This window comes from Eptesicus fuscus, chromosome 10 (assembly GCF_027574615.1).
Source record: "Eptesicus fuscus isolate TK198812 chromosome 10, DD_ASM_mEF_20220401, whole genome shotgun sequence".
Lineage (NCBI taxonomy): Eukaryota > Metazoa > Chordata > Mammalia > Chiroptera > Vespertilionidae > Eptesicus > Eptesicus fuscus.
The window spans coordinates 12,494,552-12,516,639 of NC_072482.1; the positions used below are offsets into that span (position 1 = coordinate 12,494,552).

General features: G+C 46.1%; 1 protein-coding gene across 1 annotated transcript; it reads right to left on the bottom strand.

Moving 5' to 3' along the window:
* Positions 1-16,696: 16,696 nt before the first annotated feature.
* Positions 16,697-18,882, bottom strand: TBCC (tubulin folding cofactor C). The gene has a single exon (XM_008158898.3). The coding sequence runs from the start codon at positions 18,823-18,825 to the stop codon at positions 17,785-17,787; it is 1,041 nt and encodes a 346-aa protein (XP_008157120.2). The 5' UTR covers positions 18,826-18,882; the 3' UTR covers positions 16,697-17,784.
* Positions 18,883-22,088: the final 3,206 nt, after the last annotated feature.

Consider the following 22,088-nt stretch of genomic DNA (forward strand, 5'->3'; position numbering starts at 1 on the left):
TTCTTATCTGTGAAGCTCTTTATCTGCCCTTCAATTCTGAATGATAACTTTGCTGGGTAGAGTAGTCTTGGTTGTAGGTGCCTGCTATTCATCACTTTGAATATTTCTTGCCACTCCCGTCTGGCCTGCATGGTTTCTGTTGAGAAATTAGCTGATAATCGTATGGGAGCTCCCTTGTAGGTAACTAACTGTTTTTCTCTTGCTGCTTGTAAGATTCTCTCTTTGTCTTTTGCTCTTGGCATTTTAATTATGATGTGTCTTGGTGTGGTCCTCTTTGGATTCCTTTTGTTTGGGGTTCTGTGTGCTTCCTGGACTTGTAAGTCTATTTCTTTCATCAGGTGGGGGAAGTTTTCGTTCATTATTTCTTCAAATAGGTTTTCAGCATCTTGCTCTCTCTCTTCTTCTGGCACCCCCATAATTCTGATGTTGGTTCGCTTGAAGTTGTCCCAGAGGCTTCTTACACTATCTTCAACTTTCTGAATTCTCTTCTCTTCATGCTTCTCTGGAAGAGTGTCCTTGGCCTCTTTGTATTCCAAATCTTTGAGTTGATCCTTGCAATCCTCTAGTCTGCTTTTGGGTCTCTGTATAATATTTTTTATCTCAGTCAGTGTATGTTTAATTTCTAGTTGGTCCTCATTGAATTTATCGGCCTTTTCAGGAAGAGTGTCCTTGGCCTCTTTGTATTCCAAATCTTTGAGTTGATTCTTGCAATCCTCTAGTCTGCTTTTGGGTCTCTGTATAATATTTTTTATCTCAGTCAGTGTATGTTTAATTTCTAGTTGGTCCTCATTGAATTTATCGGCCTTTTCCATGAAATTCTTGAAAAACCTTATAACCGTGGTTTTGAACTCTATGTCCAGTCGCTTGTTCTCCTCCATTTCTTTGGTTTGTGATCTGTTTCCTTGCCTTCTCATATTCTCTGCTTCCCTAAGTTGGTAGGGTAGTTTTGTGTACTAGGTGTCCTATTGGTTCAACGGGTCAGCCTCCCAGTTACTTGAGGTGGACACTCTTGGTGTACCCTTGTGTACTGTGTGTCCCCCAGCAGGAGCTACAGCAAGGGCTAGTTTTCTCCTCCTTTGCTTGGGCGGTTTTGGAGCAGTCTGACTGGAGCTGCAGTTGGTTAAGCTGCTCCAGAACAGGCCATTTATATGCAAAAGCCGCTGTGTGGAGCCGGGGCGGGTTTGTAGAATGTGCGGGGCGGGGCCTCAGGGTGGGGCCTCAGGGCTGGGCGGGGTCTCAGGGCGTCACTAGGCTGGGGCGTGGCCAACGGCGATGGCTGCCGTCAGCCGTCTCTGCCTTTCCACGTTTCCAAGTCCCTGCGCCCCGCGCTCCAGCGCAGTAAACAATGATTGCTGGGCGCACCTCTGCAAAAAAGTCACTCTCACTTTCCGACCTAATGGCCGAGAGTCCAGCTTCTCCCCGTAGGTACCTGGGTCCCCCGAGTGTCCCCAGAAACTGGATTTCAGAGTGATCGGGAGCTTGTCTCCCTGCGGGTTGAAGAAAAGCCGCGCACCCAGCCGCCCGCCGCCGGCCCGATTCGCGTGCCTCCGTACCTCAGCTTTTCAGCGATTGTGCTTCTTTCTCTTCTTAGTTGTAAATCTTCCACTCAGCCAGCTTTCCCGTGGTTCTGGGTGGTAGACGTTTTTGTCTTTTAGTTGTATTTTTGAAATTGTTGTGTGAGGCAGCAGATTAGTTGTTTAACTATGCCGCCATCTTGGTTCCTCCCCAGCTTACCGGGAACCTTTTTTTCTGCCAGGGGCCATTTGGATATTTTTCACATCATTCACGGGCCATACAAAATTATCAACTTAAAAGTTAGCCTGCTCTATTTGGTCAAACATTTAATTAACTCACCCCTAACGCCTGGGCAGGACCAGACCAACTGATTCTCGGGCCTCTGCACTACATGGATGTACCACTGTTAGCCTAACCACCCAGCCGAGGGCATCGAGGTGTGCCTCCAGTGTTCGACAATTATAAATAGAACATTTGCATGCAGGTTTTTCTGTGAATCACCTAAGAACGTAAGTGCTGGATTATACGGTGAGGCTGTGTTTAGCTTAGTAAGAAACGGCCCGTCTTCCAGAGTGACTGTACTATTTTGCAGTTCCACAGGAAATGAACGCGAGTTCCTGTTGCTCTGCACCCTCGCCAGCACTCAGTGTTGTCAGTGTTCAATATTTCAGCCATTTTAATAGGTGTGTGGTGGTATCTCATTGTTGTTATTGTTGTTTTTAATATATATTTTTATTGATTTCAGAGAGGAAAGGGAGGGCGAGAGAGAGAGAAACATCAATGAGAGAGAATCGTCAATCAGCTGCCTCCTGCACGCCGCCCCCACCACCAGGGATCGAGCCCACGACCCAGGCATATGCCCTTGACCAGAATCGAACCCAGGACCCTTCAGTCCGCAGGCCAATGCTCTATCCACTGAGCCAAACCAGCTAGGGCCTCATTGTTGTTTTAATTTGCATTTCCTGAGGTCATATGATGTGGAGCATCTTTTCATATGCTTATTTAACATCTGTATATGTCCCTTGGTGAGGTGTCTGTCCAGCACTTTTGCCCACTTTTTAATTAGGTTGTTTGTTTTCTTTAGGCTGTACTTTTTATAGCCTTTTGGGAGAATAATTTATCTCTATTAAAACATTTTAATATGTTTTTATTGATTTTTGAGAGAAAGGGAGAGGGAGGGAGAGAGGGAGAGGGAGGGAGAGAGGGAGAGGGAGGGAGAGAGGGAGAGGGAGGGAGAGAGGGAGAGGGAGGGAGAGAGGGAGAGGGAGGGAGGGAGGGAGGGAGAGAGAGAGAGAGAGAGAGAGAGAGGAGAGAGAGAGAGGAGAGAGAGAGAGAGAGAGAGAGAGAGAGAGAGAGAGAGAGACTGATATGAGAGAGAAACATGGATCACCTGCCTCCCACATGCACCCCAACCGAGTATCAAACCCAAAACCTGGGCATGTGCCCTGATCAGAAATCGAACTAGTGATCTTTCAGTGTAGGGGATGACGCTCAACCAACTGAGCCATACCGGCCAGGGCAGCACAAGAAGTTTTAATAACAAACCTATGTTGTCCTCAAATTCATGTGCACTTAATACTAAATAATGCTTCATAATTAGAATAAGAAGCTCAGGCAGTAAGTGGGTCAAATCTCCAACCTGGAACCGTTCTTCCTTTAGGCACGTTGGTTCCACTAGATCCGGTACCTGCACACTCCTCTTTAAGATCTCCAAGTCACTAAGTAAAATCCAAGGAGTATTCTCCACAGATGGGGCGTGAGAACAAAGCAATGAGACACGAGGGGCTTTTCCCTCCAGCGAGCTACCTGGCCAAAAGGATCCATTTGACTGTGTGCATCAAAGCCAATCAAAAGTGAACAGGAATTTTCAGCCAAGAAAGTAAAGGTTTGTTAGTTGAGGAAATGTTGCCAAGCCCAGAGTCGCAAGTAAGCTGGTGCTCAAAGACCTGTCTCCTCAATGGCCTCCAGGAAATGGGTTATACAGCGAAAAATTATTACTCATGGTGGCTAAAGAAGTTGGGGTCACAGGCTCTACTGCTTGGCTGAGGCCAGGGTAAGGAACAGTTGGTGGTTGATTCAGGCCTGCTGTCAGCCATGGGATCGATCTGTCTGGTTTCCTGAGGGCTGGTCTGTAGGTCATTCTGGTTTTATGGGCCTGGGGCTGGAACCCAGCTGAAGTCAAGATGTTATTTTTAGTTGACCAAAACTCTGTTCCTGGACTCAACAGACCTGAGGCTTTTAAAAATAATCCTTACCCAAGGATATGTTTTGTTTTGTTTTTTAAGTTGATTTTATACAGAGAGGAAGGAAGAGAGAATCATCGATGTCCCATATGCACCCGCCCGCCCCCACCCCTCTCCGCCCCCCAGGGATCGAACCCCAACCTGGTTTGTGCGCTCCCTTTGTTTATGGGATGACGTTCCAACCAACTGGGCCACACCGGCCAGGGCCTGAGGTTTTTCCTTAGGCAGTTTGATGCTGACCAGAATCTGATGTCCTAAGGGCTTAATGATTAAGGAGAGGAATGGAGAGACAGAAAGGGAAAAGGGCCATGTTAAAGAAACTCGATTCCATTGCTCAACCTCCATTTTAATTTTGGACTCCAATTTGGGAATGATCTCCAAGGTCAGGTCTGGGGCATATGGGGAAATCAGTTTTGTTATTTTATTGTTAGACTAGAGGCCTGGTGCACTCGGCAGTGGAGGAGGGGGGGAGGGTCCCTCAGCCTGGATTGCGAGAGGGCACAGGCCAGGCCAAGGGACACTGCTGGTGCACGATTGGGGCCAGGGAGGGATGTGGGAGATTGGCCAGCCAGGGAGGGACCGTGGGAGGGCTCCAGGGCATGTCTGGCCCTTCTCACTCATTCCTGATCAGTTGGACCCTAGCAGCAAGCTAACTTATCAGTTGGAGCGTCTGCCTCCTGGTGGTCAGTGCACGTCATAGGGAGCAGTTGAACAGTTTTAGCTTATTATTAGCATATTACGCTTTGATTGGTTGAATGAATGACCAGACGATCGGACACTTAGCATATTAGGCTTTTATTATATAGGATGACATTTTTAGATCCCAAATGACAGACTTGGCTTCCAATAGCTTTGGGCCTTCAAAGGATCTCAACTCTTCACCATCAAAGACATTGGGGAAAAATGTGGTTTGTTTTCTGGAGCTTTTTCCCCACAAGAGAAAATGTTCACAAGTATGACCAGACTCCTCGCTCATAATCACAGAATCTGAAGGCAAGTACCCGGAGAGAAAAGGGATAGAATGACTGAGAAGCTCTCAGAGAGCCTGTTAGGAGAGGTGTGCAAAGAACAGAAAATCAGAGGGGAGGAAAAGAAGAAAGATTTGATGCAGAAGCGAGAAACAAAAATCTTAAAATAGCTCTAAGATAACCGGATTAGTCAAGGACCTTATATTCCTCAAATGATGTAAGGGGCAGAGTTGAGCCCCTCGCAAGCCCGTGGGTTCCCCCTGGTGGCCAGAAGTAGAATGGCCTCCATGAAGAGAAAAGGGGGACGGGGTCTCTTAGGCTAGAATCCTTGAGTATGTATATTATCTAGAAAGGTAAGAGAACAGACACATCAGATAGGTCCCTGGCCAAACCCTTCGAGTTTATGAAGCAAGGCAGGATGTGGTGAGGAACAAGCAGAGAAAAGTGGGTTGTAGAGGAAGGACTAAGGAATCTCTGATGGACAGCTGGCTCCCTCCCCCACTGGACCAATGGAGATGAGTCTAGATGCTATAAATCAATTATAAATATGTTAATGGAATTAAGGGTTATTTGGTTTTCTTTAGAAATTCCTTTAATGCTAATATAATAATGGGATTAAAATAATGAAATTATACCTTTTTTTAAAAAATAAAGAAAACAAAGCCCTGGCCGGTTTGGTTCAGTGGTTGGAGTGTCGGCCCTGCGGACCAAAGGGCCTCAGGTTCAATTCCCGTTCAAGGGCACATACTTCGCTTGCAGGCAAGATCCCCGGCCAGGGTCAGGGCGCGTGCAGGAGATGACCAGTCTGTGTCTCTTTTACATCAACGTTTCTCTCTCTCTCTCTCTCTCTCTCTTCTCTCTCTCTCTCTCTCTCTCTCTCTCTCTCTCTCCTCTCTCCTCTCTCCTCTCTCCTCTTTCTTCTCTCCTCTCTCCTCTCTCCCTTCCATTCTCTCTAAAAAAAAATATATCTTCAGGTGAGGATTAAAAAACCCAAGCCCTGGCTGGGTGGTTCAGTTGGTTGGAGTGTCGTCCTGCATACCAAAAGGTTGCAGGCTGGATCCCTGGTCAGGGCACATACAAGAAGCAACCAATTAATGCACAAATAAGCAAACAACAAATCTCTCTCTCTCTTTTTCTCATTCTCTCTCCCCCTCTCTAAAAACAAAATAATAATTTTTTTAAAATTCTAAAAAAAAAAAAAAGAAACCCAAAAGATCATCTCTCTGGACCTCCCGTCCAAGGCACAGGTTGGGTCTTTGAATAATTAACTGGCTTTCGTATCCTTAACCTCTCTCCCTTGATTGTCATGCTGACTTTCCTTTACCCTCCTTTCTTCCTTCTTTCCTTTTTTTCCTGATAAATATGTCATACATAAAGAAAATAGGCTCAAATGAACATCTCTATTTCCTCCCCCAGCATAAGACATAGACTATCCCCAGTACCGGATGTCCCTCCTTCTTACTCCCAGAGGGAGGCCATCTGAATTTGGGATGTATCCTTCTCGTGACTTTCGTTAGTGGTACCACCTACACATATATCCTTAAACAATACTCTGTTTAGTTTTGCATGATTTTGAACTTGACATAAATAGAATCATCTAAGTATTCTTTTTGCTTTGCCCTCCGCCAAACATTACTCTTTTAAAAATATATTTTGATTTTTAGAGAGAGGGAAACATCAATGTGAGAGAGAAATATTGATCAACCTGCTGCCTCCTGCACACCCCCCACTGGGCATGGAACCGTCAACCTTACAGTGCATGGGTCGATGCCCAACCAACTGAGCCACACCAGCCAGGCCCCAAACATTACTTTTAAAACATTTATACATACAGAAAAGTCCACAAGTCATAAATGTACAGCTTGATCATAGCAGGAAAGCAGGAAGAGAGCTTTCCCCAGAAACCAAATCAGTGGGCACCTTGCTCTTGGACTTCCAGCCTCTAGAACTGTGAGAAAATAGATTTCTATAGCTAAGCCGCCCAGCCTGTGGTGGTTTGTTACGGCAGCCCAATGTAGCCGTGATTCTGAACACCTTAGCTTTTCTTTTCACATAACAATCATGTAGTGTTTATTTCCCCACACATCTATTTTTGCTTGTTTTCAAGAGTCACAAAATTATTTCATGTCATACACAGTCTTCAGGATCTTCTTTTTTTCGCTCAACATGTGCTTTTTATAACATTTTTTATTGATTTGAGAGAGAGAGAGGAAGGGAGAGAGAAATACTGATTTTTGTTTTTCCACGTATTTATGCATTCATTGGTTGATTCTTGTATGTGCCCTGACCAGGGATTGAACCCAAAACCTTGGCATATTGGGACAACACTCCAACCAACTGAGCTACCCGGACAGGGCCTGAACGTTATGTTTTAAGATTCATGCATGTCGCTTCATGTAGCTACAGTTCATTTTCATCTATAGATCATACCACATGTGATCCGTTCTCCTGTTGGTAGATATATGGGTGATTTCCAGTGGGTTTTTAAAGATGATTTCTAGTGTTGCTTTTTTTTTTTTCCTAAGTCCTTACCCGAGAATATCTTTTCATTGATTTTAGAGAGAGAGGAAGGGAAAGAGAGAGAGAGAGATAAACATTGATGTGAGAAAGAAACATTAGTTGCCTCCTGTATGCACCCCGACTGGGCAACGTAGGTATGTGCCCTGACCAGGAATCGAACCTGCAGCCTTTCAGTGTATGGGACGACACGCCAATCAGCTGAGCCACCCACCAGAGCTCTAGTGTTGCTTTTATGAACAGAGCTACTCTCAGCGTTTTGTACATGTCTCCTGCTGAGCAGTAGTTTCTCTGGGGTCCCTAAGAGGGGACTGCTGAGAAGTGGGGTATGTAAATCTTCACCTTTATGGGGTCATGCCAAAATGTTTTCTCAAGTGATCAGCCCAGCCCTAGCCAGTTTGGCTCAGTGGATAGAGTATCGGCCTTCAGACCAAAGGGTTCCGAGTTCGATTCTGGTCAAGGGCACATACCTCGGTTGCAGGCTCCTCCCCGGCCTGGGCCCTGGTTGGGGCTCATGCAGGAGGCAACCAATGGATGTGTTTCTCTCACATCAAAATTTCTCTCTGTCTTTCCCTCTCACTTCCACTCTCTCTAAAAATCAATGGAAAAATATCCTCAGGTGATGATTAAAAATAAATAAAATAAATAAATAAAGTGAGCAGCCCAATTTATACTCGTTGAGTCAGACATTCTTAATGTTTGTTTCCTTGGTTTTAATTGTGGCCTTAATTTGCATTTCCCTGGTTACTAACGAGTCGTACCTTTTCATAAATTATTTGCATTTGTGCTTCCTCTGTAAAATGAAAGTGCTAGTCTTTTGCCCATTTTTAATGTGGGTTGTTAGTGTTTTTCTGATTGATTTGTGGAACTTTCTTATATTTCATATATAATATTTATTTGGCATTACATGTATTAAAAATTATTTTCTCCCAATTTGTGACTTGACTTTTCACTTTCTTTTTTTTAAAAAATATATTTTATTGATTTTTCACAGAGAGGAAGAGAGAGGGATAGAGAGTTAGAAACATCGATGATAGAGAAACATCGATCAGCTGCCTCTTGCACAACCCCTACTGGGGATGTGCCCGCAACCAAGGTACATGCCCTTGACCGGAATCGAACCTGGGACCTTTCAGTCCGCAGGCCAACGCTCTATCCACTGAGCCAAACCGGTTTCGGCTTCACTTTCTTTATGGCATCTTTTGAAGATCATAGATTCTTAATAGTAGAATTTAACATGATAAGTCCCCTCTTTTTAAATCCTCACCCAAGGATATTTTTTCCATTGGTTTTTATTTATTTTTATTTATTTATTTTTAGAGAGAATAGGAGAAGGTAGGGAGGGAGGGAGAGAGAGAAAAAAACATGGATGTTAAAGAGACACATTGATCTGTTGCCTCCTGCACGCACACCAACTGGGTTCGGGGAATCAAACTTGTAACCCAGGTACGTGCCCTTGACTGAGAATCAAACCCAAGACTCTTTGGTGCTCAGGCTGACGTTCTAACCATTGACCCACACTGGCCACAGTGATAAGTTCTTAGTAGAATTTTCCAGTCTTTTTTTTTTTTTTTAATCCTCACCCGGGGATATTTTCCCATTGATTTTTAGAGAGAATGGAAGAGAGAGGGAAAGACAGAGAGAAACATAGATGTGAAAGAAACACATCGATTGATTGCCTCCTCCCGGGCCGGAAAGGAGCCTCAAACCAAGAACTCTTTGGTGCCAAGGCCAATGCTCTACCTACTGAGCCAAACTGGCTAGGGCTCCAATGTTTTTATGTTTTTGTTTTGTTTTTAATATTTTTATTGCCCTGACCGGTTTGGCTCAGTGGACAGGGCATTGGCCTGCGGACTGAAGGGTCCCAGGTTCCATTCCGGTCAAGGGCATGTACCTTGGTTGTGGGCACATCCCCAGTAGGGGGTGTGCAGGAGGCAGCTGGTCGATGTTTCTCTCTCATCGATGTTTCTAACTCTCTATCCCTCTCTCTTCCTCTCTGTAAAAAATCAATAAAATATATTAAAAAATAAAAATAAATATTTTTATTGATTTCAGAGAGGGAGAGAGAGAGATAGAAGTATCAAAGATGAGTGAATCATTGATTGGCTGCTTCCTGTAGGCCCCACACTGGGGATCAAGCCTGCAACTCGGCATGTGCTCTGACTGGGAATTGAACCGTGACCTCCTGGTTCATAGGTCGACACTCAACCATTGAGCCATGCCAGCTGGGCGAAATTTTTATTTATTGATGAGAGAGAGAGAGAAGAGAGAGAGAGAGAGAGAGAGAGAGAGAGAGAGAGAGATGTTGTTGCACAATGCATTCATTGGTTGCTTCTAGTGCCCTGACTGGAGATTGAACCTGAAACCTCGGCATATCGGGACGACACTCTAACCAACTGCTACAGGGCCAGGACTGTTTTTGGTGTCTTGATCTTAATTAACTTCTTAATGATTCACCATTAAGTAACATGGTTGCTGTAGGTTTTAGAAGATATCCTTAACAAGTTAAAGAGTTTCCTTCTATTCTTACTTTGCCAAAAGTGTGTTCTCATGAATAGAAGCTGAAATTTTAGAAGGCTTATTCTATCTCTATTAAGATAATCATAAAGGATTTCCCTTTATCTCTTAGTGTGATAAATTAAATGTCATTTTCCTAAAGTCAGACTATTCTGGCCTTCCTAGAATAAACTCTGATATATTATCTTTTTATGTGCTTCTGGAGTTGGTCTGCTAATGTGACAGGTATTGCCCCATCCCTTTTGCTTCTCCTAAACCCTGCCCACAGCTTTGTGAGTAGCTCCTGTATTAAGCTCTTCTCAAATTACCCATCTTGAGTGCGCCATCTGTTTCCTGCCAGGCCCCTGACGGATACAGTGTTTGATTAATGGGTATTAGTTCAGACTGGTTGGAGCATGAAGTGTGTGTGATGAAGCAGTGAAACATCGTGTGGGAACAGGAAGCTGGGGGAGAGCAGATGGCGGAGGAGCTTGAGTTCCAGGCCAGGGAGTCCAGCAGGCAGCGGAGCCTGAGAGGGTTTAGACCAGCAGTGACATGCGTTAAGAAAACTAGTTTGGTAGCTACATGCAGAATGGCTTAGAAATTGGAGGCGGGTGGCAGGTTAGATGATTGCAATTACTGTTACAGGAAGGTAACATTTTGTAACCATCCGACTGGCAAAGATCCAAAAACCTGATAGTATAGTATCTGGATAAGGAAGGGTGTGGAGGAAAAGCCCTCTCAGACATGGCTAGAGAGTGTGTGAATTCTTTGGACAGCAATTATATAAGACCTGTCAATATTAGAAATGTTTATAACCTGTGGACTGAGCAATTCCACGTCTAGGTACTTAGCCTACAGATAACATTGCACACATGCTAAATGACTTATGTATATGGATATTCGTTGTAGTATTTTTCTAATGGTTAAAGATTGGAAACAACCTAAATGTTCATCACAGACTGGATAAATAAGTACGGTACATTCCTTCATATGCCAGAATACTACTCAGCAGGTAAAGAGAATGAGAGGACTCTATGTCGTTTCATTCAATGTCATCCTATATAATAAAAGGCTAATATGCAAATAGACCGATTGGCAGAACAAATGAACAACTGAACAACCGGTCACTATGACATGCACTGACCACCAGGGGGCGTGTGCAAAACATGGTGAATGTTAGCCGGGCAGGATGGTGGAGCAGGTGAGCAGGGGCGCCAGACTAAGGCAGGGCACCAGTTGCTGTCATCGGAGTGAGCCTCTGGTGGTTACTGAAAATTCTTTGCTCCTGTGCGCTTCGGTTCCACCTGGTGCTCACACCTGCTGCTGGTGCCGGCCCCACTCGCACCCACTGCCAGTGCCCAGCACTCATCCAGATCACTCAGCGCCATCAGCGGGTGCGAATGGCGGCTGCTCTGATCACCCAGCAGCCGCCGCTCACATCCGCTGCTGGCATCAGCCCCAGTTGCTTCACACCGTCAGTGGGTGCGAGTGGGGCCAGTGTCGTCAGCACTTGGGAGCGGCGGCAGCAGGAGCAGGGCTGCTGGCAGACAGGAGATTGGGAGCCATGGTGGGAGGGGCTGGATGGGGGCGCAGAGGATGGGCTGAGACCCACCCCTGTGCCTACCGTAGCCTTGTGGCCCACAGTTCCTTTCAAGGTGCACAAATTCGTGCACTGGGCCCCTAGTTTCATTATAACATTGATGGGATGCCTTAGGAACTTAACTCTTGTTTGTATCAATTAGCCTATGGTAATATTGATTTCATTATCTGTCATTTTGCTTGAAGTCGCAGAATCTATTGACAACATTAAGCGAGGACTTACTATAATGTTAGTGACAAAGGCAAGGTACCTACGATACGGATAGAAGGATATTTTGTACATAAGTTTGAAAATGCGTAGGCCAGAAGAATACAAAGGAAACAGGTAAAGGGTAGTTGTTCTTAAAAGAGAACTGAATGGCTGGGATCAAAGGAAGGAGGGAGAATTACTTTTTATTCTGATCTTTCTGTACCTGTGCATGACTTACCTGTTTTAAAAAATCATCTTAGAATCAAACCTGTACCTTGATATTAGTTGTAAAAATTAGGTTATGGATAGCTTTCTTGGTGAAACAAACACAACTGAAAGGTCTTAAACTAAAAAAAAAAAAATCTATACTAATAAAAGTGTAATATGCTAATTAGACTGGACAAGTGAACGACCTTCCAAACGACCTTCCAGACGAAGTGGGGGCTGTGAGGGCCGAGGCAGCCTCCGTGGCTATGAGGGTCAAGCCCCTTGAATGAATTTCGTGCATCGGGCCTCTAGTTTATAACAATGTACTTGAAAGGCTGAACAGAACGTTGAGGTTGGTTACCAGGTGAGTAAAAGGCCTTGCATTGTCTTGCTTGGTTTAGTCAGTTCTTACAGTTCAGGGCAAGCACAGTATCTGAAAGGTGGGAAGGCAGGCCTTTGAATAACTCCTTCCTCCTGTGACGCTGCTGCTCTGAGTAGGCAGCGGGCAGGGGTGTCACCCAGGGAATTCAAACCCTGGACTGGTGGTGCTAGGGATGCTTTACTTAAGGCCCCTCTCGCCTGGAGAGGCTAGAACGGGGCAGTACCCTCTCAGAGTTCTCAGAGTCTCTCTATCATGATTGTTCTTTCACTCATTTGATCTTCAACTAGACTGGAACCTCCATGAAGGAGAAGACCTCGCTTGCTTTGTTTAGCATTATGATCTTAGCATTCAGCACTAAACAGGTGCATAGTAAAGGCTAAAACATTTGGTCAGTGAATTGAGTGTGGCTTTCTGTGCCACACTGTGCCTGCCCTTCTTTACCTGCTTGGCCCTGGTAAGCTGGGTAAATAATTGACCCTCATCTTAATGGTAATGGCCACTTTATTTTATTTATAAGAAAAGAATTAAATAGTGTGACTAAGTTTTTAAGTTGGTGATGAGATTTTTTAATTAAATGCAATTTAGTTGTCTAATTTCTATGGTACCAGAGTAATTGGCATGATGTTTATAAAACATAGTTTTACCATGTAACATTAACCATAGTGTATTGAATCTTTACATCTTGCTGTTTTTGTCCATTTCTGCCTGATTAAGAAAATTAAAACAATTTTTTTTCAATAATAACTCTTGTAATCAGAATTTCAGCATTGGAACTTACAAGGAAATTGACTATATTTCTTATTTTTATTGGGTTGACACTCTGGAGTGATCCTTTATAATTATACAATACTCACATAATACCATATACTATACCATATGTAATATCTGTTCATAAATGAAATTTAACAAACGAATCGCTTGACTAATGTGCTATTTTATTGCTTTTCCAGAGTTAATTTTTGTTGTTGTTAATCCTCACCCAAGGATATTTTTCCATTGATTTTTAGAGAGTAGAATGGAGGGGGAGAGACAGAGAGAGAGAAACATCGATGTGAGAGAGACACATCAATTGTTTGCCTCCCACACAAGCCCGGAGCAGGGCTGGGGATTGAGCCTGCAACCTAGGTATGTGCCCTTGACTGGAATGGAACCTGAATCCTTCAGTCCTGGGCTGACGCTCTATCCACTGAACCAAACTGGCTAGGGCCAGAGTTAATTTTAATGAAACTGGTCATTACACTGTTGGTGCTATAGGCTCTCATTGTACTGACATTATCATTAGATTTGCATAATAAAAACTTAGCTAAATTACTTTAATCAACACTTAAAGTCAGGGATGTGACTTTAACATAGGTTTTGAGGGTTTTTTATTGTTGCTGATTTGGTTTAAAAAATCCATGGCAGTTTAAGTTTAGGGAAAACACAGTAAGGTCTCACTTTCTGAAATGGCAGAGAGACTTGAAGGGCAGTATGAATGGGCAGGACCTGCTGAGAGTGGAGCTGATACGATTTGGAAATCTGATGTTACAAATTGGACAGCGCCGGGACCAGATGCAGACTGCAGAAAAGCCTTGCTTGGCTCGTACAGTGTTTTCAAAATGCTTGACGTTGTCTGCCAAGTCATCTGGTCCCCTCCTCCCTATGGACTATTCCCAGCAGCTTCCTCATTGACTGTACCTGCTTGGCCCTGGTAAGCAGTGTCTGGAGAACAATTACATCATTAAATGAAACATGGAACTTGGGAGGGAAAGAGATGAGAATGGAGATTTTAAAGGATATATGGAATTTGAAAGGCAGCTGAGCCCACTGAGGGTGGAGGCTGGGGATACAGACAAGGACTGTGCACATCAGGTTGAGAGCTGAGATTCTGAAGAGACCAAATACAAGAAGCTGGAGACAAAACGTGGAGCATCACTCACACTTAAGGCCTGTAGGTCACCAGAAGCCCAATGAAGGGAAAGAAGCTGCCCTAAGAGAAACAGGGTAGAGCAAGGCTATGGAGGGCCAGGAAAGAGAGAACTTCAAAAGGGTAAGGTAGTCAACTGCACCTAGAGAGAAAGGACAGGATGGAGGGGAGCGGGAACTGCTAGATTTGGTGCTTAGGCTGCTGATACCATCAATGAGCCAGTTCAGCTGAGAAAACAAGATTACAGACATAAAGGAGCAGATGTAGTTGTAGGTGGACACAGCTACTCTTTTGAGATGGTTGATAGAGCCCTAGCTGGTTTGGCTCAGTGGATAGAGCATCTGACTGTGGACTGGAGGGTCTTGGGTTTGATTCCTGCCAAGGGCACATGCCCAGGTTGCAGGCTTGATCCCTGGTAGGGGGCATGCAGGAGGCAGCCAATTAATGATTCTCTTTCATCATTGATGTTTCTCTCTCTCTCCCTCTTCCTTCCTCTCTGAAATCAATAAAAAAAAGTATTTTTTAAAAAGATGGCTGACAGAGGGAAGGAGCTGGAACACCATTCAGTGATATGTAGGGTGGAGGATCTCAGGATCTGGTATTTTGAAAAAGAAAAAGGCCAATGGGAAGGGAGCAGGATCTATAGGAAGTAGGAGGGGATGGGCACAGGTGGAAGAGGTAGCTCTGGACATTTTTTCAAATGTTGAGGAATGTTAAGGGGGTTCTAGTTGGATGGCCTACAGTGTGTTAGGTGAGATCAGCAGTTACAGCCATTCAGTTTTGAGTTTTAGGAAGAAAAAGGTCTGGGATAGTTGACATAAGAAATGTGCTGCTGGCTATTCAGGAAGGCAGGACAGGCTTGCTAAGCAGCAAGGAAAGCTCAGCTGAGATTGGCAAGCATCAATAGGGTTCAAACTGCCATAATTTTGTGAGTTTATTATCTATTAGAGGCCTGGTGCATAAAATTAATACACTGGGCGGGGGGGTTCCCTCAGCCCGGCCTGCACCCTCTCGCAGTCAGGGACCCCTTGGGGGATGTCTGACTGCCGGCCTAGGCCCTGGGGGGATCGGGCCTAAGCCAGCAGTCAGACATCCCCCTCACAGTCAGGGGCTCTCGCAGTCCGAGACCCCTCACTCCTTACACCCACCTGCAGCAGAGGCTCCCACCACCACCACTGCACTCGCCAGCCATGAGCCCAGCTTCTGGCTGAGCGGAGCTCCTGCTGTGGGAGCACACTGACCACCAGGAGGCAGCTCCTGCATTGAGTGTCTCCCCCATGGTGGTCAGTGTGCATCATAGCAACTGTCATTCTGCCGTTTGGTCAATTTGCATATTAAGGTTTTATTATATAGGATTACAAAGTGCAGATTTGCAGAAGGTTCATTTTTTTAGATGTAGTTACCTTTCTTATAAAAATGATCATTCCACACAAATGAATTGCAAGCCTGTTATACCACAAGCAGGGTTTCTCCTGCAGTATACTTGGTGTTAAGCTATCAGTGTTCAGGGGCATAGTGTTGGGATACCAATCATAGTTTCTAATGTGAAGATATGGTTGAGAATTTCATTACAAAATATTTATCTTTTATTATCAGGATTATTCCTCCTAAGCAACTGACCCCCCCCTCCCCCCCTTCTTTTTCTTTGTGCATGTTGTAAATTGTGAAACTGACTAGGATCCTTTTTCAAGTCAGCTAATAGAGGGGGCAAAATTCTGGATTAACGTCAGACTAAGGAATAGGGCTCAGCAGGCTCTACTTTTCTTCTTTTTTAAATCCTCACTCGAGGATGTTTTTATAGATTTTAAAGATAGAGGAAGGGGGAGAGAGAAACATCAATCGATTGCCTCCCAAACCAGGGATTAAACCCGAAACCTAGGTATGTGCCCTGACCAGGAAGTGAACCCACAATATTTTGGTGTACAGGACGATGCTCCAACCAACTGAACCACTCAGCCAGGACAGCAGGCTACACTTTTATTGACCTCTTTTCTGCCTCCATTTTGTGACTATCCTGTTCCTCCTCCTCCTTAGTTATTACATTTCACATATCCTAGAAATTACTTTAAATCCTTTTTTGGAACAAGATAGAACATATAAATATTAAACATATAAATACTTTAAGGTACTTCAAACACATTAATAATTGTGGCAATTATTAAATATAAAGCAATTAGTTACAGGCCATTAAACTCAAAAAAAGTTTTAAAATCCTTCAACTAGCCATTTAAGAATAATGAATGGTAGTATATAGAGCAAAAAGCTAAGTTTGTAACCTTAATCATAGCAAAATGAGTGGAAAACTGAGCTGGATCTTGTCTCCATGCCCTCTTCTCTTTAGACAGCCATTTAATGTCTGTCAATGTCATGTTACATATAATACCACATGGTTATAGAAAACATCATAAAAAAAAACTGAACCAGATGTTTGCCTCAATTTTTTTTTTTTTTTTTTTTTTGAGAGAGGAAGGGAGAAACGTTGATTTGTTGTTCCACTTACTTATGTATTCACTGGTTGATTCTTGTATGTGCCCTGACCCAGGATCAAACCCACAACCTTGGCACTTGGGTAACACTTGAATGAAATGAGCGACCCTGCCAAGGCTGTCTCCATTTTTTTGTATGAGGAAACCTACCATAATTATGCCTGAGAAGTTAAAAAAAAAAAAAAAAAAAAAAAAAGCAATGCACCTGGCTGGCATGGCTCAGTGGTCAGTTCAATTCTGGTCAAGGCACATGCCCGATGTGTGCAGGCTTGATCCCCAGTGGGGGGCATGCAGGAGGCAGCCAACCAATGATTCTCTCTCATCACTGATGTTTCTCTCTCTCTCTCCCTCTTCCTTCCCTCTCTGAAATCAATAAAAAAAATTTTTTTAAATTTGCCCTTTTTAATTATTTTGCTTGCTTCTTGTCAAGTCAACACAATTCAAAATCACCATCTTGTAGTGGATTAAGAAGATGGGCTCTGGAGCCAACTTTAAATTCCAGTCCACCAGCACGCGTGACCTCGAGCAACATACTTATGTTTCCTCGCTTGAAAAACAGTGCAAACAGAACCTACCTCTTAAGATTCTGAGGCCTTAATAAGTGTATTTGAGTAAGGTACTTAGAACAGCGTCTATGACATTTTCAATGCACAAAAAATTGGTAGCTATAATAGTTTTGGCTTTACAGTTGGGAAAACTCATGAGCTTCTGGGGGTCCAAGCCGAACTTTTGGACCCAAACTAGTCAATGACCAGCTGGATTCCAGAAGCTCAAGCTAAGGTGTAGCTGAAGACCAGAGAGGCGGCTTCCCCCAGAGCACCCTGCTGAGAGCACTAAACCCAAAAAGGTTCTCCTTCATGGTACCCCGCACAGGTTCGGTACCATCATTCCACATTAACCGCCTCTTACTAGAGCCCTGCTGCATTCATTTGTTAAATATTTATTGAAGGCCTGCTTTCTCATGCAATAAGTTTTAAATACCACAAATAAAAAAACCAACAGAGAACCACACTCTTTCCCTCCCCCCGCCTCCCAGGCTTCAAACTGTCATGGGCAAATACTAGCAATAATTATCAAAATAGCAAAAATAAAAGTGTTATACCTGTCTCGAATTGAATGGAAATCACAAATCGCCTATGACAATTTTACGTCTTAATTACTGAAAACATAACACTATGTGACAATGATAAGTACACTTTGGGGTCCCATTAGTTGGGAGTCAGTCCCACACGGGAAGAATTTGGTATAAGTGGAGAGAAGAGTAACAACTGCTTAGTCCCACTGGGTCGTTCGCTCTTCTTCAGGAAGAACACTCCAGTTGGGGGAGGCCATATCCCGGGCCAACCAGTTGAAATCGTCGACATCGTTCCAGTTATTTTTGCTCCTATCTAAACCAGAGCTCTCGAAGTCTCGGTCGATCCCCGGGTAGCTCCAGGTGTAAGGGGCGAACTGGATCCCGTGGCAGTCCTCCACGATGGCCCTGCAGGTCACCTGCAGGAAGATGCGGGTGTCTCTCGTAGTGTGTACCCGGAGCTGTTGGCAGGCCACGGCCAGCACGCACTCACTGCAATCATCCAGGAACACCGAAGTGGACACCGGGCCGCAGAGCAACGTGCAGCCGCGGGCCTTGCTCAGCCGCAGGGTGTTGGGATTGCCGTACAGTTTGATCGTGCAATTGCTCAGTTCGGTCAAAAGGACGTCTCGCTGGTGCAACTCTTCCGCTCTCTTCTCCAAGACTTGGGACTTCAGGTTGGAGAAGCCGCAGAGCCAGCTAGAGCCCGCGGCTCCCTCCTCGGTCAGGGAGGGCGGGGAGGCCAGGACGCTTTCCGCCCCCGCGGCGCCGGGAGCCGCATCTACTACTTGGGGGGCCAAAACAGCATCCTTCCTCCGGGTCTTGAAGGCGAATCGCTTCTTGGGCTGCAGCTGCTGGCGCCGGTCGGCCAGGGCCGCCTGCAGCTGCGCTAGCGCCTCCTGTGCCTGCCGCACTTCGTAGGCGGCCAGGAACAAAACCGAGTCGTTGAGCAGTTTCTGGAGCCCCTGGAGCCGAGCGGCCGCCTCCTCCAGCCGCTCGACGGACTCTCCGCCCTGCAGAAGCTCTTCCACCGCGGCTCGCTCCCGGGCGAAGGCGGCAGTGAAAAAGTCGCTCTTCTCCTCCACCACCTCCTGGTTCTGCCGCTTTTGCTTGCGCCTTTCCACCTCCAGTTGCCTCTCTTGGTCTCGCCTCTGAAGCCGCTCAGGCAGCAGGCTCCGCTCCCGCTGGGACACCACGTCCCCGTTCCCGACGACCGTAGCGGAGCAACTAGCTGTCTCCATCTTGACTGCAAGCTTCCTTTCTCCTGCCTGCCTTCCTCTGGGCGCGCCCTCCGTGAGGCGTCCCACCAACGCGCCCTTTGATTGGCCAGATACGATGACGTCGAAGACCGGCCTTATTTCCTTAGCCCATTGGCTCCTCTACATGGAGGGGCGGGGCCGACTGACAAAGAGGGTGGAGAAACAAAGGTCCTTGTGGTTGGGTGGGGTGGGAGGCAGGAGGGAGAAGCTTTTTTTTTCTTCTTAAAGGGGCAGGACTTATATCCGGGATTGTGGGGTGAGTTGCAGCAGCGGCAGCTGCACATGTGGGTTTGTTTATAAGAACAAGGTTAGAAAACTCGCAGGCCTCCCCCTCCCCCCCAGCTCCTCCCTACCTCCCCCTGACAGGCCAGAGATCTGCTACTGGTGGGGGGAATGTGTGCGTGTGGTGGGTGGGGGGACAGGTAGTGGTAAGAAAGATGGAGGGGGGGTGGAATATTGCACCGCCCGGCCCGCGTCGGAGGAAGCGGCAGCTGGAACAGCTGGCTAGGGAGCCACTTGCATGCCTCTGTTTTTTTCTTTTCCACCACCCCTTCTCCCAACCCATTCCTGCCGCCCCAAAACCCTTATCCTACCCCCCCCCCTCCCGCCCCAGCCTCTGCAGTTCGGCGTGGCCTGGGGCTCCAGGGTCCCCGTCGGCAGTTACGGGGGCGGGAGAAGGCGAAGGCCACCCGGGTGGGAGAGACTGGGTTCCTCATTGCTACGGGGTTCAGGGGGCCCTGGGGGAGCCTAAAAACGAATTACTGGTGTTTTTTTTTGGCCAATTGCGGCAGTCGGCGGGGTGGGGGCGGGAGAGTGAGATTCCACACCCCCTTCCTCTTCCTCCCCCTCCCCCCCTTCGCTGTCACTCCCTCCGCAGCTGGGCGCCGCTGGGCGTGACGGGCGAGACCCCAGCCCCGGGCTCTGCGGCTCTCGCCGGGGCTGTCAGTCTTTGGGAAAGCGGAGGGGGAAATGTCACCTTATTTCTAGAGGCGGTGGGAGGGATTTGTCACCGGAAGTGAAGGAGCCTAGCCTACCGCCGCGGCCAGCCCGGGGTGTGAGTGGGCAGCCCGAGCGGCGCCGTCACCAGCCGGGCCCGGGGCCGCGGGCGGCCGAGAGCCCGGACGTGCCGGTGCCGCCGGCGGAGCGCAGGGCTCTCGGACCCGGCCCACCCTCCCGGTCTGGGGTTTCACCCTCGTCTCCCCTCCCGAGCACACACACTTCCCGGCCCTCCTCGGCTGCAATTGGGGTGTTTAACTGCCCAGGAAACTGCCACCGGACCTCTCCCCGGTGTGCCTGCACTGCCATGCAGAGAAAGGTGGGAGGAGAGGAAAGAATTAAGACATCTCCGATTTTTGACGCCCCACGCTCCTCCTTTCCTTCCCATTTAAAACAAAACAGACAAAACGCATACATTTCTGTATCTCTCTACTGAACGTCAGTGCAGGTTACCCGCCGGCAAATCCCGCGCGGGGGGCGGTGGGGGGTGCTGTCCGCGTGTCCCTGCCCCCAGGCAGCTGGGAGCTGGAAAACGCCTGTGCTTCCGCCTGTACAGACTGTTCTTTGTTTCCATTGGCTTTGTTCATGGACTAGATAAATGCGGCTCTTGGTGTTTGGTGTGTTTTTGAGGCTGGTGAATGAAATCTGGCTGTTTATCTTGTCCACGTCATACGAAGGAATGACTTCGCTGCTTTATTTTATGAAGAGTTGATTTAACCAAGGAAGGTTTTAGGGAAGACTTATTTTGCTGGGGGGTGGGGGGAGGGAACCCCTAATCTGTCTCTCTCTTAAGTTTTTTGGCAACTGGATCTGTCTCATAGAAATTAAGAAAGTTTGTAGCCAAGCAAGGTTTATTGGACTTGGGAGTTCAGCTGGCTGGGGTCAGGCAACATTTCCGCTTTAGCCACAGTAAGCGTGAGCGGTGGTTGGTGTCGTCTGTATCAGCAGGCAATTGAATGTCATTGAACTCTTGCAGGAATTTCATTTCTGCCCGACACCCGATTTTGGCACAGAGTCCAGTGGACATGAGCAGTTTCTGAATATTTTTAAGGTGGCTAGTTCGAAGCTTTATGAGAAAGAGGCAGTAAAGGGCAGAAACAGGCAGGTTACCGGTTGACCCAGGGTGTCAGAGACGGATGCAAAGCCGAGTGGGAATGGGCAGGGGCCCGTGGTGTGGTCTTGAAGCATTGGCTTGGCAGTTTTGTCCAGCAAACAGCTCCGTGAAGGCATGGCTGTAAAGCTACATGCCTGGGTTCGAAAGCAGTAGGAAGGCTGCGAAGCCTCTGGCCTTGCCCGACGGCATTGGTGTCTTCTTCCTGACGTTTGCGGGCAGGCAGTTCAGTGTGCATCCTTGAAACAGACCCAGCTCCTGTTGTGAGGGGGGTACAGAGGGGCAGCCCTACAACAGAACCGTGACAAAAGGCAAGCAGCCGGGAGCTCCGAGGCCTTTTTTCAAAGATACCTTACGAGGCTTGTGAATCAAAGCACTGCTCTCTTTTAGACATTTTAAAAAGTGTAAAACTTCTAAGTTATTACAGACTTTAAAAATTACTTTAAAAGGTAGGTCCTTTGGGATCCTATTAGTTACATTAGCTTTCAACCATTGACAACTGACAATCTTCTTCCTTCTAAAGCCCTGGCCTCTTCCCCCACCCCACTTCACTCTGATTATTTTATAGCAAATCCCATACATTATATTACTTCATATTTTACAGTCTATCAGTATTTCAATATGTATCTCAAAGAGATTAGGACTACCCTTTTAAAACCTAACCTCAATATTATCAACTATCGCCAAACTCCAAAAAAAGTGGTGATATATCTTTATTATCATCAGAGTTCCAGTCTATATTCACATTTCTCTGATTATCCTATAATTTCCTTTTCAAGTTATTTTATTTGATAAAGATCCGAACAATCCCATACAATTGTTTAATTAATATGTCCCTTAAATCACTTAACACACCCCCCCCCTCAATTGTTTTGTTGGAAAAAACCTGGTCATTTGTTCAGTAGAGTTTCTGATAGTCTGTATTTTGCTGGCTGCATCTCCATACTGTGTTTGTTAGATATTAAATAATTGTCATATGTATTGATCTTTTAATGTCAAAAGTGAGTGTTTATGTACTGATATACCGCAGGAAACCAGCAACCAAGTAGTGAAAGCATTTAAGTGCAATAAAAGGGCCTGTGGCTATGGCGATACAGCAAAGAATAAGGCCTTTTGCTGTTCTGTGGAGTTCGTCAGG